This window comes from Narcine bancroftii, chromosome 1, assembly GCF_036971445.1.
Source record: "Narcine bancroftii isolate sNarBan1 chromosome 1, sNarBan1.hap1, whole genome shotgun sequence".
NCBI lineage: Eukaryota > Metazoa > Chordata > Chondrichthyes > Torpediniformes > Narcinidae > Narcine > Narcine bancroftii.
Genome location: NC_091469.1, coordinates 103,779,783 through 103,795,460, shown reverse-complemented (window position 1 = coordinate 103,795,460; position 15,678 = coordinate 103,779,783). Strand labels below are relative to the sequence as shown.

At 40.1% G+C, this 15,678-nt stretch overlaps 1 protein-coding gene across 15 annotated transcripts in view; it reads right to left on the bottom strand.

Annotated features, from left to right (window-relative positions):
* Nucleotides 1-15,678, bottom strand: part of exd3 (exonuclease 3'-5' domain containing 3) — a 291,961-nt gene that overhangs the window by 265,230 nt on the left and 11,053 nt on the right. For 13 of the 15 annotated variants that reach the window (XM_069935253.1, XM_069935270.1, XM_069935262.1 and 10 more), the window contains exon 3: nt 6,626-6,693. The exons of the other annotated variants lie outside the window; for them this stretch is intronic. In XM_069935253.1, the coding sequence (XP_069791354.1) occupies nt 6,626-6,656 (31 nt within the window). In that variant the 5' untranslated portion in view covers nt 6,657-6,693. The remainder of the gene's footprint in view (nt 1-6,625; nt 6,694-15,678) is intronic. 15 annotated transcript variants of the gene reach the window in all.

Below are 15,678 nucleotides of genomic sequence, written 5' to 3'. Positions count from 1 at the left end.
TTATGGGATGTAATGAAAGCTTTCATTAGAAGGCTGATAATAAGTTATGTAACTAAGATGAAAAAAGAACTACAGTCGAGAAATAGAACAGTTGGAAAGGGACATAGTAAGTACAGAAAAGGAACTAGCAACAAGGGAAGATATAACAAAAGAAGAGAAAATTGGCGGACAAAAAAAAATATGAAACATTACAAACGTATAAGGTGGAGAAGAACATAATGAAAATAAAGCAAAAGTACTACGAACTAGGAGAAAAAACACACAAAATATTAGCCTGGCAACTTAAAACAGAACAAGCTAAAAGAACTGTATTGGCATCAAGGAAAAAGGACAAACAAATTACATATAACGCAATAGAGATTAATGATAACTTTAAGGAATTTTATGAACAATTATACCAAACTGAGAACAAGGGGAAAGATGATAAAATAGAAGAGTTTTTAGCTAAAATTGAACTGCCGAAATTGCAAGAAGAGGAGCAAAACAAACTGATAAACCATTTGAAATAGAGGAAGTACAGGATATATTAAAAAAGCTGCCGAACAATAAAACATCTGGGGAGGATGGATTCCCAATAGAATTCTATAAAACATTTAAAGAGTTATTAATTCCTCCACTCCTGGAAGTAATGAACCAGATTGAAGAAACACAAAACTTGCCAGATTCATGTAAGACAGCAATAATTATTTAATACCAAAGACGGGGAAGGATCCATTAACACCAGCATCATATAGACCAATATCTCTACTTAACTCAGATTATAAGATAATAGCAAAATTATTAGCAAACAGATTGGCCGACTGTGTACCAAAAATAGTAAAACAAGATCAAACTGGATTTATTAAGAAAAGACGAACAGCGGATAATGTCTGTAAATTTATTAACTTAATTCATGCAGTTCAAGGAAATAAGATGCCAACAGTGGCTGTTGCTTTAGACACAGAAAAAGCCTTTGACAGGGTAGAATGGAATTATTTATTCAAAGTATTACAGAGGTTCAATCAACCAGAAAATTATATTAATTGGATTAAAGCATTATATAATGAACTATTGGTGAAGGTAACATTAAATGGATATGTATTGAACCAATTTAAATTAAGTCCGTCAACTAGGCAGGGACGTCCATTATGTCCCTCACTGTTCGCTTTAGCAATAGAACCACTGGCAGAACTGATAAGAACCAAAAATAAAATAAAAGGGATAAAAATAAAGGAGAAGGAGTATAGAATCAGTTTATTTGCAGATGACATCATAGTATACTTAACAGAACCAGAAATAGCAATAAAAGAACTACATAAGAAATTGAAGGAGTATGGAGAAATATCAGGGTACAAGATCAACTCAAATAAAAGTGAAGTGATGCCAATGAGTAATGCGGATTATACAGAATTTAAAAAAGAATCACCATTTAAATGGCAAACACAAGCAATCCGATACCTAGCTATTGGGTTAGATAATAATTTAAGCCACTTGTACAAATTAAATTATCAACCACTAATGAAGAAATTGCAGGAAGACTTAGAACAATGGAAATAATTACCGCTAACGTTGATAGGGAGGGTAAATTGCATTATAATGAATGTCTTCGCAAGGATACAATACTTATTTCAATCATTACCAATTCCCTTAACAGAGAAAATCTTTAATGAACCAAAGAGAATAATAAGGAATTTTTTTTGGAAAGGGGGGACCGAGGAAACCATTAGATAAATTAACAGAGAGGTATAACCAAGGTGGTTTGCAGTTACCAAACTTTAAAAATTATTATAGAGCTGCACAATTAAGGTATTTATCAGATTTTTACCAGACAAGGGAAAAACCAGATTGGACTAAGATAGAACTAGATAAAATTGGGGAGAAGGTACCGGAACATATACCTTATAAGTGGGAAAAAAAGCTGGTACGATATAAAAGCTCACCAGTACTGCATCATTTACTCAATATATGGAAGAAGATTCACTTAGAAAGGAAAAAAGCAAATTACCAAATACTAAAATTATTATTGATGAAAAATCAGCTAATCCCTTTTACAATAGATAACCTTTCCTTAAGAGAATGGGAGAAAAAAAGGAATTAAAAGAACAGAAAATTGTTTTTTGGGAAATAATTTATTAACATTTGAACAATTGAAGTACAAATATGGAATAACTCATGGTATAATGTTTGCATACCATCAACTGAAAGCCTACTTAAAGGATAAATTGGGAAACAGACTGAGATTACCAGAAGGAAGCAGCTTTGAATATATGATTACAGACACAATGATAATTAAAAGATTTATAACAAACATGTACATCAAGCTGCAAGAGAAGGAAAATTATGAAATAAGCTATAAACCCAAACAAAAGTAGGAAAAGGATTTAAACATAAAGATAAAAAAATGAAACATGGGAAAAGTTATGTTCTGGAACTATGAAGAATATAACAAACACAAGGTTATGCATGATACAGTATAATTGGTTACACAGGTTATATATCACGCCCCAAAAGTTAAAAAAAATGGGATCCAACATTATCAGATAGATGTTTTTGCTGTAAGAAGGAAATGGGAACAACAGTACATGCAATTTGGGCATGTGAGAAAGTGAAAAAGTTTTGGGAAGATCTAAATCAGTTATTAAATAAAATCACAAAAACAACATACCAAAAAATCCAAAGATCTTTCTTCTAAGTAATTTAAGAAGTAAGGTATTAGGCCTCAAACTGGATGAAGCGCAAAAAAGATTTATTATGATATCCTTAGCAGTAGGGGAAAAAATGTATAATGTCAACTTGGAAATCGGAAGAGAGTCTGAGAATACAGCAATGGCACATGGAAATGAATAAATATATTCCATTGGAAAAAATAACATATAATTTAAAAAATAAAGTCACATTATTTGAACAAATTTGGGAACCGAACATGGAACATAACAGAGAGTGCTTGCCTCGGACCTCTAGCCCCTAAAATGATAAGAAGACAAAATGACTTGATCCAGTGTGCAAAAGTAGATGACACATTTTCCTTGTTTATTTTTCATTGTGTGATGACATTGTTTAATGATTTTATTGTATGGTATATGTTGAATGTTTATTGGTTTTGGAGGGGGGAGGGAAGGTGGGGGGGGGGGGGAAAGGGGAGAAAATGCCACAATGTATATTTAAAAGGGAAATGTTTGTATGTATTTTGGTTGATATGGTTCACAGTGTGAAAAATAAATAATTATATTAAAAAAACAGCAACTCATACATACGGCTGCTCTTCATTGACTACAGCTCAGCTTTCAACACTATTATTCCCTCAGTGCTGGTCAAGAAGCTACAAGCTCTGGACCTCTGCACCCCTCTCTGCAACTGGATACTTTTTAAAAAATATACTTTATTTTTTATTTCCATCAATAAAAAGAAACATCACACATTTCTTCAATATATTCAAAGATCCACCAACTAATTACAAGCATGTGATGTTTCTCCTCCCCCTCTCCCACCCCCCCCAACAAAGAAAAACCTGGAAAGGAAAAATTTAAACCAACCACCAGTCCCGCCCTGTATGATCAAACCCGCCACAACATTACAAATAAAAACTAGATGCAGTGTTGGTGCTTTCAATGGACGTCTAAAGAAGTAGTGGAGCCACTCCCTTATATAATTTTTATTAATCCACTTATTGATATTTTCACCAGGGTGTAGCTACAATTGTGCTTCGACATACATCAAATATGGTTGTTATATTCTGTGCTGTATCAGTTTCTAAGATTATACATGATTTTTTTCCAAGAGAATACATCTTGTATCTCTGAAATCCACCGACTAATAAGGAGAGGGGAGTCAGACTTCCAAGTCATGGCTATACATTTATTTGCTACAGACAAAGCAATTAATACGAATTGAATTTAGATAGTTTATAGCTTATGTCCCAAAAGATACAACATCGGGTGCAGAGGGAAGTCTACTCCCATTATCTTGGTTAGTACATTAACTAAATCCTGCCAAAATGGACCAAGTTGTGTGAACAAACGTTTCCACATCCACCCAAAACCTAAAGCACATATCTGACACCTCTGGTTTTGCCTTATGGATCCTTTGCGGTATGAGGTAGAGCTGGTGCAAGAAGGTGTATTGAACCAATCTGTATCGAGAATTAATCACTGCTGTCACACCAGTCCGACCAGCATCTCTCACTAATTGTGATGCCCAATTCCAACTCCTATCTCTCCCTTGATCTGTGTAGTGCCTGCTTGGGGCTCTCACCTTGGAGTACAGAGTACATTCTCAAAATAAATTTAGGTACATTTCTCAGTTGCAGCATACCCTCTGCCTCGTTAGTTGTAGGTGCGGTCTTTGTGGGACCCCATCTGCCACTGGATTCTTGACTTCCTCATTGGAAGGCCACAGTCAGTACGAATGGGAAACAACAGCTCCTCCTCACTGATTATCAACACAGGCCAGCATCAGCGCCAGAAGGAGTGTTAAAGGGGAGCATTAGTGTGTAAGAAAGGGAACACAGTGCAATACTCATAAACTTGTTCAGCAGGCGGTGGGGGAATTGGACATAAGGTAGTCGCCATGGGTGCTCGCAAGGTCCCAACTACACCTGCCTGTTTGTAGAGTACCCATGGGTCCCAGCTATGCCTGCCTGTTTGTACCCTTTACTGCCACCCTTCTCCGCCTGGCCAAACTTGTCCTCACTCTAATCAACTTCTTCTCATCTCACTTCCTCCATATCAAAGGAGTAGCCATGGGTACTCGCATGGATCCCAGCTACGCCTGCCTGTTTGTAGGCTTTGTGGAGCAATCCATGCCGCAAGCAAAGACCCTCCAACCCTTCCTCCGGTACATAGATGACAACATCGGGGCTGCCTCATGATCCATGATGAGCTTGTCAACTTCATCCACTTCATGTCCAACTTCCACCCCAATTTCAAACTCACCTGGTCCATCTCCGATAACACTCTCCCCTTCCTGGATTTCTCTGTCTTCATGTCGTGAGACAAGCTTTCCAGTGATATATATACTGAGATATGTCTATATACATACGTACTACAAACAAATCCTCCAACTCCCACAACTACCTGGACTTCACTTCCTCTCACCCTGCCCCTTGCTTTTAAAATGTCTGCCTTCTTCCATTTACGTGGCTTCCCCTCCACCACTATCAATTCACCCCTCACCTGCATCTCCTCCATTTCCCGCTCATCTGCCCAGGCCCCCTCTGCCCCCAGATGCAACAAACATAGAATCCTCACCTACCACCCCACCAGCCTCCACATCCAATAATTTATCCGCCAGAATTTCTGGCACTTACTACAGGATCCCACAACCAGACACATTTTTCCTTCTCCTCCCCTATCAGCCTTCCACAGGGACCGCTCCCTCCACGATTCCTTCATGCACTAATCCCTCCCCAACCATTACACCCCTGGCACTTTCCCCTGTGCCCGCAGGAGGTGCAACACGCATCCACACCTCCTCCCTCACCACAGTCCAGGGCCCCAAACAGGCCTTTCATCTGAAGCAACACTTCACATGTACATCCAGAGGCCCTATCTACCGCATCCAGTTCACCCTTTGTGGCATTCTCTACATCAGAGAGACCAGTCACCAACTGGGAGATCGCTTCGCTCAGCACCTCCGACATGTTCGCAACCACAGCAACCTCCCAGTGGCCAACCATTTTAAATCCAGGTCACTCTCCCGCACTCATATGTCTATCCATGCCCTCATGTACTGTTCCACCCTGACCACCTGCAGATTGGAGGAAACAATACCTTATTTTCTGGCTGGGCACTCACAGGCCACGTGGCATGAACATTGACTTTATTGCTTTCCATTAAACCTGCTTGCCTTTTCTTTTTCCTCCCCCTTTCCTGTCCTTCCAATTCTTTTGCCCACACTCCCCCTCAGTGCTGCTGTCCCCTCTCTCCTATCATCTCCTACCTTGCCACCCCACCCCCCCCAAGCCTTTTGTTCAGACACTTGTCAGTATTTTCTCATACTTTGATGAAGGGCTCAAGCTTGAAACGTTGGTTATGTATTTTTGCCTTTACTACATAAAAGACACTGTTTGACCTGCTGAGCTTCTGCAGCACTTGGTGTTTTTACTGTGATCAGAGTAAAACTTCCCTAACATATGTAGTCCTGCAAAAGCAGGATACGTTACACATGTTTAAGGGTACATAGTTTCTGTGACCTTGTATGTTAATTTTTTTTATGCTGATCATTACATTTGAGGTTTACGAAGCATAGTCATGAGAAAAGACAAAGATTGGAGGACATTTTCTAAATTAATTTGCCACTGTGAATTACCCCAAGCATTGGTAAATGGTGAAACAAAATCAAAGAGGTTGATGGGCATGTGAGAAACTAAATTGTAGAATTACAGACTTAATAAAGAAGATAAGTCTAATGGGATTGTTCTGATAGAAACAGGAGCAACAAGATGAGCCAAATAGTTTCCTTATGTATCCTCACTTAATAGCAGAAGTCATCTATAATCCACAGTGCGAAAAGCAGACAGAAAGGAAAGCAGCAGAAATGCAGTGGAACATTGAACCATCTGGAGAAAACATCCAACTGCAGGTAGTCTCTTGCAGTAGAAACCCTTCGCAGCACTGACATTTCACATTTAAACCGTTACATAGAATACCTGCGCAAGTACTAGCAGAATCATCATTCATCGTCTCGTTGATGCTCCAAATTCAAGCCAACAAAATCCTGCAAAACAGCACAAGCCAAAATCAGTTGACAGACAGATTTGGAGAGTCAGAGTTCTGCACCCATTGTTTAACTCCCCCGGATCCAAATTATAGAACTCCATTAAAAAACATCAATATTTTAAGAACATAGAAGCAAAGTAATATGGTACCTAGATTAAGAATGGAAACCTGAGTCTGATAGAGTCTGTAATTAAAGGAGGCTTGTGTTGAGTTTATAAAGATGTTGGAAAAAAGCCAAGTTGGGGATGAGTGAATGAGTCAGGTAAAACACACAGACACTTGAATTAGACACTAGATTTTTAGACAAAGGCTATGTGTAACTTCTAGAGAAAGAAAAGTAAACACAATTTAGGTACTAAGATTAGGAATAAAAAAATGAACATGCTGAGAACACTCAGCGGGATCTCTTCCTCATTGATTATCAACACAGGCTCACCCCAAGGAAGTGTGCTTAGCCCACTGCTCTACTCATTATAAACCCATGATTGTGCGGCCAAGCACATTCCAATCCTATATCCAAGTTTGCCGATGACACCACAGTTGTCAGCAGAAACACAAATGGCAATGAGGAAGTGTAAAGGGCAGATAGATCAGCTCTTTGAATGGTGTAACGACAACATATTTTTGCTCAATGTTAGCAAAACCAAGGAGATGACTGTAGACTTCAGGAGGAAGTCAGGGGAATACGAACCAGTCCTCATCAAGGGCTCAGTAGTGGAGAGGGTCAAGAACTTCAAATTCCTGGGTGTCAACATCTCTGAGGATCTGTCCTGGATGCAATCACAAAGAAGAACTATACTTTGTGAGGTATCTGAGGAGATTCGGTATGTCACTGAAAATTCTCAAAAGCTTCTACAGTGTACCGTGGAGAGCATTCTGGCTAGTTGCATCACTGCCCAGTATGGAGCCACCAACTCTCAGGACAAGAATAAACTCCAGAAGGTTGTTAACTCAGCCTACAACATCACAGTTCCCAGATTTCACTCCACTGCACCACATGAGGCAGTGTCTTAAAAAAGCAGCCTCTTTCCTCAAAGACCCCCACCACGCAGGCCACGCCCTCTTCACTGCTACCATCGGGAGAAAGGGACAGGAGCCGAAAGACGGCACAAGGACAGCTTCTTCCCTGCTTATTCCTGAATAATCAATGAACCAAAGACACTGCCTTACTTTTCCTGCTCTACTTTTTTTGTTTATAATAATGTTGAAAGATGGTTATAATATGAATGTTTGCACTAAAGATGATGCCGCAAAACACTGAGTTTCATGACTTGTTCGTGACAATAAATTCTGATTCTAATAATTTTTACGACAACTGGATTATTTTTAATGGGTGTTAATTTTTAAATAATTTTAAATTCAATTAATCAGATATTCCATTATATGTAATTTAACATAATAAAGTGCCAGCAATCAGAACTGGACCTGGTTCAAATCCCAAGATGTCTGGAAGGAATTTGTACCTTCTCCCAGTGTCTGCGTGGGTTTTTTCTGGGGGCTCCAGTTTCCTTCCACCCTTTAAAAATATATCGAGGCGTAGGTTAATGGGGTGTAATTTGGGCACCACAGACTTGTAAGGCCAAAATGGTCTGTTACAGTCCTGTATGTCTAATTGAAATTTTAAATATAAAATAAAATATATTAAATATATCATTGTGGCGGCATGCCACTAAGCAGGCAAACTGACCCCGCTTGTAATCCACGTGGCGGGGCAACCGGCCAAAATGGCGCCATCGGGGGTTTCCCCTTCTTCTCAGAAGCCCGTGCTGGGGGACCACGTGACGCCCGAGAGACGTCGGCACATCCCAGCGCGGTTCTCAGCCAGGTCCAGGCTGGGAGTATGTCCAGCCCAACAGCCAGCAATAAACCAGTTTTCTGCTCACTGAGCTCAACGTGTCTGGTTGTGTGTTCTTTCAGTAGCAGTGTAGCTGCCGCTACATCATCATAATTTTACCAAAAGCCCTTGTTTTGATTGTTCCCCAATTGTTTATAATAATTTATATATTGTAGCATTCGTGGTACACAGGCATGGAGAAGAACAACACACACACACCAAAGCCTTGAAGTCATGATGGGTTTATTGCATTGAGCATCATATTTATATGGGCCCAGGCGCTGACGTCAAGGTGCTGCATCATTGGAGCGCTGGCTGGGATTGGCCGGCGTTCCTGCCATAGTTCACCTTCTTTCCGCTGTTCGGGAGATCACCTGGGGCGACGACCAGTGTCACACCCAGGTCAGCGCGGTCACCACATTTGTCAGCCATTTTGTGGTCCGGTCTGTGTGTCCATGCACAGGCTGCTACAATATATGAAAAGCCCTTGTTTGTCAGGGGAGTGATTTTTAAAATTTTGTTTGTACTTTCTACATTTACTTTGTGCAAATGCACAGATAATTTTTAAACATCTTGCATATGCCCAAGAAATAAACAAATATATTAGTACCTCTGGATATGGGGAAATCTCACAGCCCTGTATGAATTCTAAGTTTTTTAAAAATTATTTTGTGTTTTGTTTTGGGATTTTGTTTTAAATATCATAAAACCTAATGATGAAAAGAAAGTTGAAAAAAATAAAATGTTGTCTCTGTGTCCAGCATGCCCTTCTCTGCAGGTGTGAGTGGTGAGGACAAGTGGTATTTGTGGTTCACTGACAACACTCTGGGCAGGAACAAACAAATAAATCAACCCTCAAAGCAGGCGTGGTATTGCTGGGGTGCGACTTGACATGGAGCTCCTGGCAGCAGTCAATGACTCTGCCCCTCTTGCAGGGCAGAGATTTACTTTCATCCCAGCATTCTGTCAATTTCCAATGTCGCCGCAATTGTTCACCCACAGAATCCAATCCAAACCCCACCACTGATCTCCGGTACTAATGCAAATACACTTCAATAATAAAATCACCAGGCAAATTTTATCATTTTCACCTGCTCTTTCCATCCCACACTCACCGTTCCAGGGCCCAATGGTAATTGCTCAAATTATGATGGTTACACCAAATTAAAGCAATAGTTGAAATAAAATAATAAATTGCATGAACCGTGTCATTAAGCGAGTTTGCAAGATCCTCTCCATCTGCCTGAATTTGTGGTAAGTGTACATCGCCTGACAAAATTAATAGGCAATTAACTAGCATCAATTCTTTGGCTTGGCTTTGCGGATGAAGATTTATTGAAGGGTATGTCCACGTCTGCTGCAGGCTTGTTGGTAACTGACAAGTCCGATACGGGACAGGCAGGCACGGTTGCAGCGGTTGCAAGGGAAAATTTGTTGGTTGGGATTGGGCGTTGGCTTTTTCCTCCTTTGTCTTTTGTCAGTGAGGTGGGCTCTGCGGTCTTCTTCAAAGGAGGTTGGTGCCCGCCGAACCGTGAGGCACCAAGATGCACGGTTTAAGGCGATATCAGCCCACTGGCGGTGGTCAATGTGGCAGGCACCAAGAGATTTCTTTAAGCAGTCCTTGTACCTCTTCTTTGGTGCACCTCTGTCTCGGTGGCCAGTGGAGAGCTCGCCATAGAACACGATCTTGGGAAGGCGATGGTCCTCCATTCTGGAGACGTGACCCACCCAGCGCAGTTGGGTCTTCAGCAGCATGGAATCGATGCTTGCGGACTCTGCCATCTCGAGTACTTCGATGTTGGTGATGAAGTCATTCCAATGAATGTTGAGGATGGAGCAGAGACAGCGCTGATGGAAGCGTTCTATGAGCCGTAGGTGATGCCAGTAGAGGACTCATGAGTCGGAGCCGAACAGGAGCATGGGTATGACAACGGCTCTGTACACGCTGATCTTTGTGTGTTTCTTTAGGTGGTTGTTTTTCCAGACTCTTTTGTGTAGTCTTCCAAAGGCACTATTTGCCTTGGCGAGTCTGTTGTCTATCTCTTTGTCGATCCTTGCATCAGATGAAATGGTGCAGCCGAGGTAGGTAAACTAGTTGACCGTTTTGAGTTCTGTGTGCCCGATGGAGATGTTGGGGGGCTGGTAGTCATGGTGGGGAGCTGGCTGATGGAGGACCTCAGTTTTCTTCAGGCTGACTTCCAGGCCAAACAATTTAGCAGTTTCCGAAAAACAGGACGTCATGCGCTAGAGAGCTGGTTCTGAATGGGCAACTAAAGCAGTATCATCTGCAAAGAGTAGTTCACAGACAAGTTGCTCTTGTGTCTTGGTGTGAGCTTGCAGGTGCCTCAGATTGAAGAGACTGCCATCCGTGCGGATGGCATCAATTACTGAATACACAATCCACAATCCCAGAGAATAGCCACTGATCGGTAGAAAAATCAGTCAACCAAATCTGATCTGACAAGTTTATATTCAGGGACATTCGCTGACTTGACCCCATCGGTGAGGCAAATTAACCCCAAGATTTTACAAAAATAGGCTATTGTTTATAATGGTTTACAGGCTCTCTTCCAAGCAAAGTGCATGTTATATATAATCACTGTTTGTTTTGGAGAGCTGAAGTTTTATTTTAATTTCTCGCACAGGCTAACTGCATTTACTGAAATTTGAAGAAAAAACAATAGTTTTTTCCCTGAATTATCAGCCTTTCCCCTCCCCCCCCAAACACAAATCCATCTCTGCAACCGGTGAGCTCTCACCACCCCATCTCCCCATCCATTTCAGGCACTGTATATTTTCCAGCTGTTTCCTATGCAGGGGGTTCAGGCAGTGTGGTGGGACAGAGTCTGTCTGCAGACAGTGAGTGGAGTGGGTGGGCCAAAATGTCCAGTGCCAAACTGTGGCCGCCAAAATGTCTGGCACCAAACTATGGCCGCCAAAATGTCCTAGACCTGTCAACGCTATCCCTGATGACTTCATCTGTGAGAAATGGATCGAACTGCAGCTCCTTAGAGACCATGTTAGGGAATTGGAATTGGAACGAAATGAACTCTGCATCATATGGGAGGCTGAGGGGATGATAGACAAGAGTTACAGAGACAACAACAAAAAAAAAAATCACACCTAGGAGGCTGGAGGAAGGTAGCTGGGTAACAGGAGAGGGAAAGGGGATAGGCAGACCATGCAGAGTACCCCTGTGGCCATTCCCCTCAGCAACAAGTATATCCTTTTGAATACTGCTGAGTGTGATGACCTATCTGGGCAAGGGAGCAGCAGCCAGAGATCATGGTACATATTGGTACCAATGATATAGGTAAGATGGGATAATGGTCCAGCAATATTACTTTTACAGAGTTAGGAAAGAGGCTGAAGAGCAGATGGATTTTAATAGAAAGCAGGGTGAGGTAACACATTTCAGTATAAGAGAGAATTTTCCTTATACTGAAATATGGTGCAGGAATAGAGATACCTGCATAGATCTTTGAATGTAATAGGACATTTGAGACAATAATTATGAAAGCAAATGGAATTTGGAAAAGCAGAGATAATGAAAACAAAAGCAAGGAAGTGATGCTGATCATTTATACATATCTGATTTGGGGATGGCACAATGTGATTCAAGCGCCAGTGACCCGGGTTCAAATCTGGTGTTGTCTGTAAGGAGTTTGTACATTCTTCTCGAGACTGAGGGGGTTTCCACTAAGCACTTTTCTCCCACCCTTCAAAAGAAATGTACAGGGTTGTAGGTTGATAACAGTGGGCCAGATGGGCCTATTAACATGCTGCATGTCTAAATTATAATTCAGTTAAACCACAACTAAAATATTGAATCCAGTTCTGGTTACCACATTTTGTAAGGACTTACCAAATAATTCCAAGAATGAAGGATTTAGGCAACAGGTATTAGACTAGATACATAGACTGATAGAAGATCTAAAGTCTATGATTTGAGGAAAGGACAGAGGATAACAGAAAACTGATTTCAAGGATATAGATCAGCAGGTGGGGGGGAGGAGGGGGTACCACATGCCACTGCTCTCTTCAAAAAAGTTGAGGAAAAATGACAAAAAAGACTATAAAAGTTACAGAAAGAATAAGAAAGAACTGTCTGAAGACATATAGAAGACATCAACATGCCACCAAAGAAAGATAAAGGCCTTACTGCAATGCAAGAAATGGAACAAAAAGAAGGACAAGAAAAAGAAGAGAGGCCTACCTTGAGAAAGGATCCTGGAGCTGTCTGCAAGATAATATCCAAAGGAGAGAGGCCAGAAGCTGGGGAGACCTTGGACACTGCTGCACAAGATCTCCTCCAACAATAGCCGCCGGCATCGAGTGAAGTAACTCGTGCATGCACAGAGCACACAAAAAAATGGAGGAACTTTTAAAAAAAGTACAACATCCTCACAGCTCCAATGATCCAGATGAAGACTTGGAAAAGTAAAGACCAAGAACAATCTACAATCAAGAAAAAGAGCAGAGAAAGGAGAAGAAGTTTCTTTATCTTCTAGAAAAATGAAGCCATTTTTAGATTCATTTTGACAATCTATGGAAGTAGTAACTGATGAAGTAAGGAAGAATGGTGACAAGATTGAAAGATTGATGCAACAAGTTGACACAAGATTTGAAATAGTGGATGGGAAAATTAAAGGAAATAAATTTGTGATTCAGAATATTAAAGATCAAATGAAGAAAGTACAAGCAGAAGCTGCTGCTAACAATGATCAGCTCATGCAAAAAAATAGACATTTTGGAAAATTTTAGTAGACAAAATAACATCAAGATTGTTGGGTTTAATAAAGGTGATGAAAGTCAAGATATGAAAAAAACTGCAACAATGGTTGGAGAAATATGGAATACCAGCAAATTCTCTTTTTTGCTATTATCAAGTTAGAGCTCTGTTATTGGATCATTTTGGGAATACTTTGAGGTTACCTATATAGACTAAATTTGAAATTTTAATCATGGAAGGTAGGAAAAAGAGACATATCTGAAATGTATGCATTATTACAGAATAAAATAAATTTACAAAAATCTAGGTTAAAATGGGAAAAAAGATTTAGGAATAGAAATTACTCAAGAGGATTAGAGAAATTTGAGTAAAGTATGACAGAGTATATAGATGTTTTGGGAGATAAATTGGGAAAGGTTTGTTAGAGTAGGTTATATACAAACTCTTACAAACAGATCTTATTTAAAATACTGGAGCTCTGCTAATGCTAGACATATCGGTCTCACAGCCTTTGCAAGAGCTTTGGAGAGTCCCCAAGAGACTTCACTAATAGATTGTTGTTTACAAAATAAAAACAGATGAAAGATCTTGTTGGAGCCACAGATTGTCTAAGTGGGTCATGTGGTTTGGCAAGCGGAGAGAGTCAAACAGGCTTTCTTTCTGTGTGTGAGAGAGAGAGAGAGAGACAGACAGACAGACAGACAGACAGACAGACAGACAGACAGAGATCACTTCTACAGTGTTACAGCCAGCAACAGCAGCTGGGACTGGAACAGGACAAGTCGGCAAACTTGTGGAAAACCCCATTTGGAAGATGGGTTGTGAGTTCTAGTTCAGCCTGGGTAAAAGCCCTTGTGGTTCATGCAAGAGGAGAGGACTGCCTGTCTAATGTTTCACTCAGAATACGAGAAACAAAAAGGAACTCTGTGGTGACCTGAAAGAAAGAGGTTATCATCTGGAGAACCCTGATGGGGCAAGTTTCATCAGCAAGACACTGAAGTGGCTGATTAAAAAGGAATCAGTTGTGGAGGTCCTGGAACAACAAATCTGTCTCTGAAAACCCACAAGAACCTTCCTGAGCGGTAACCATTTACCTTTCAAGCAACAAAGCCTAGTGAACTTTATAAATGTTAAATTATGTACACAGTATAAGTATTGCCTGCAACCAGTGAATTTGGAGGAATGAGAAGTGAGATTGGACCATGAACCAAGGAACTTTTATGAACTTACACATACACATTACATACATGGGTGCTTAGAATTAAGTTAGGTTAGTTAAGTCAATCATGATAAGTTAAAGTGTAATTCTGTTTTCATGTTTAAAGATAATTAAAAGGAACTTTTGTTTATGTAACATTTGTCTTGGTGAATATCTATTGCTGCTGGGTTTATGGGTCCTCTGGGATCATAACAAAAGATGGTATGACAAAAATTGTGAACGTAAGATATAAATTATATAACATTTTACAGTACGAAACAGGCCATATCGGCCCTTCTAGTCTGCACCGATTGATGTGAAATTTCACTAGTTCCACCTACCCACTCCCTTGCCCATAACCCTCCAACCCCCTCACATCCACGTACTCATCTAACCTACTCTTAAATGATAGAATTGACCCTGTCGCAAATACCTCTTAAGGAAGATTAGTACATTATAATTTTATACATCAATTATATTTGACTCCCGAGAAATTAAAAAGATATAATTTACTTTCCACAGATTTATGTTTTCGATGACAGAAAGAAATAGGAAATGTTTTACATTCTACATGGTTTTGTGATAAGGTAAAACCTTTTTGGATGTGATTTAAGGAATTTTTACAAGATATTCTCAAAGTTAAACTTCCAGTGGACCCATCAATACTTTTGTTAAGTAATATCAAAAAGATTTGTTTGGAATTATGATTAGATAAATTTCAAATAGCATTTTTGAGATTAGCATTAGTGAGAAAATGTATTGCTATTACTTAGAAAAATTATATAGATTTGAATTTACGTAGATGGCATACAGAATTGAGGTCTTGTAAAAAATAACATCTTACAAAATAATTATCTTTTTTCTCAGAAAGTTTAGAGCCCTTATTTTGATTATATGGGTTTAAATTTTGAATTCTTCAGCCTTGCTGTGGCAGAAGTACCTCAATCCACGGTAATTCTTTATGTTATTGTAGATTACATCTCCTTTTTTCCTTTCCTTTTTTTGGGGGGGATAGATAGTTGGTAGCTAATGGGATGTAAGGAGGGAGGGTTATATTTATGAAGGGTGAGGCTGAATTTCAAGGAGATTTGGAGATTAAGCGAGCCCATAGGGCAGAGACCTTAACCTCAGCCTGACCCAAGGTCCCATCCAATTCTTATCACATTCCGTCAATATGAAGTAAGAGAGAAGATATTGGAATTGGCAGCAAAGCACGCTA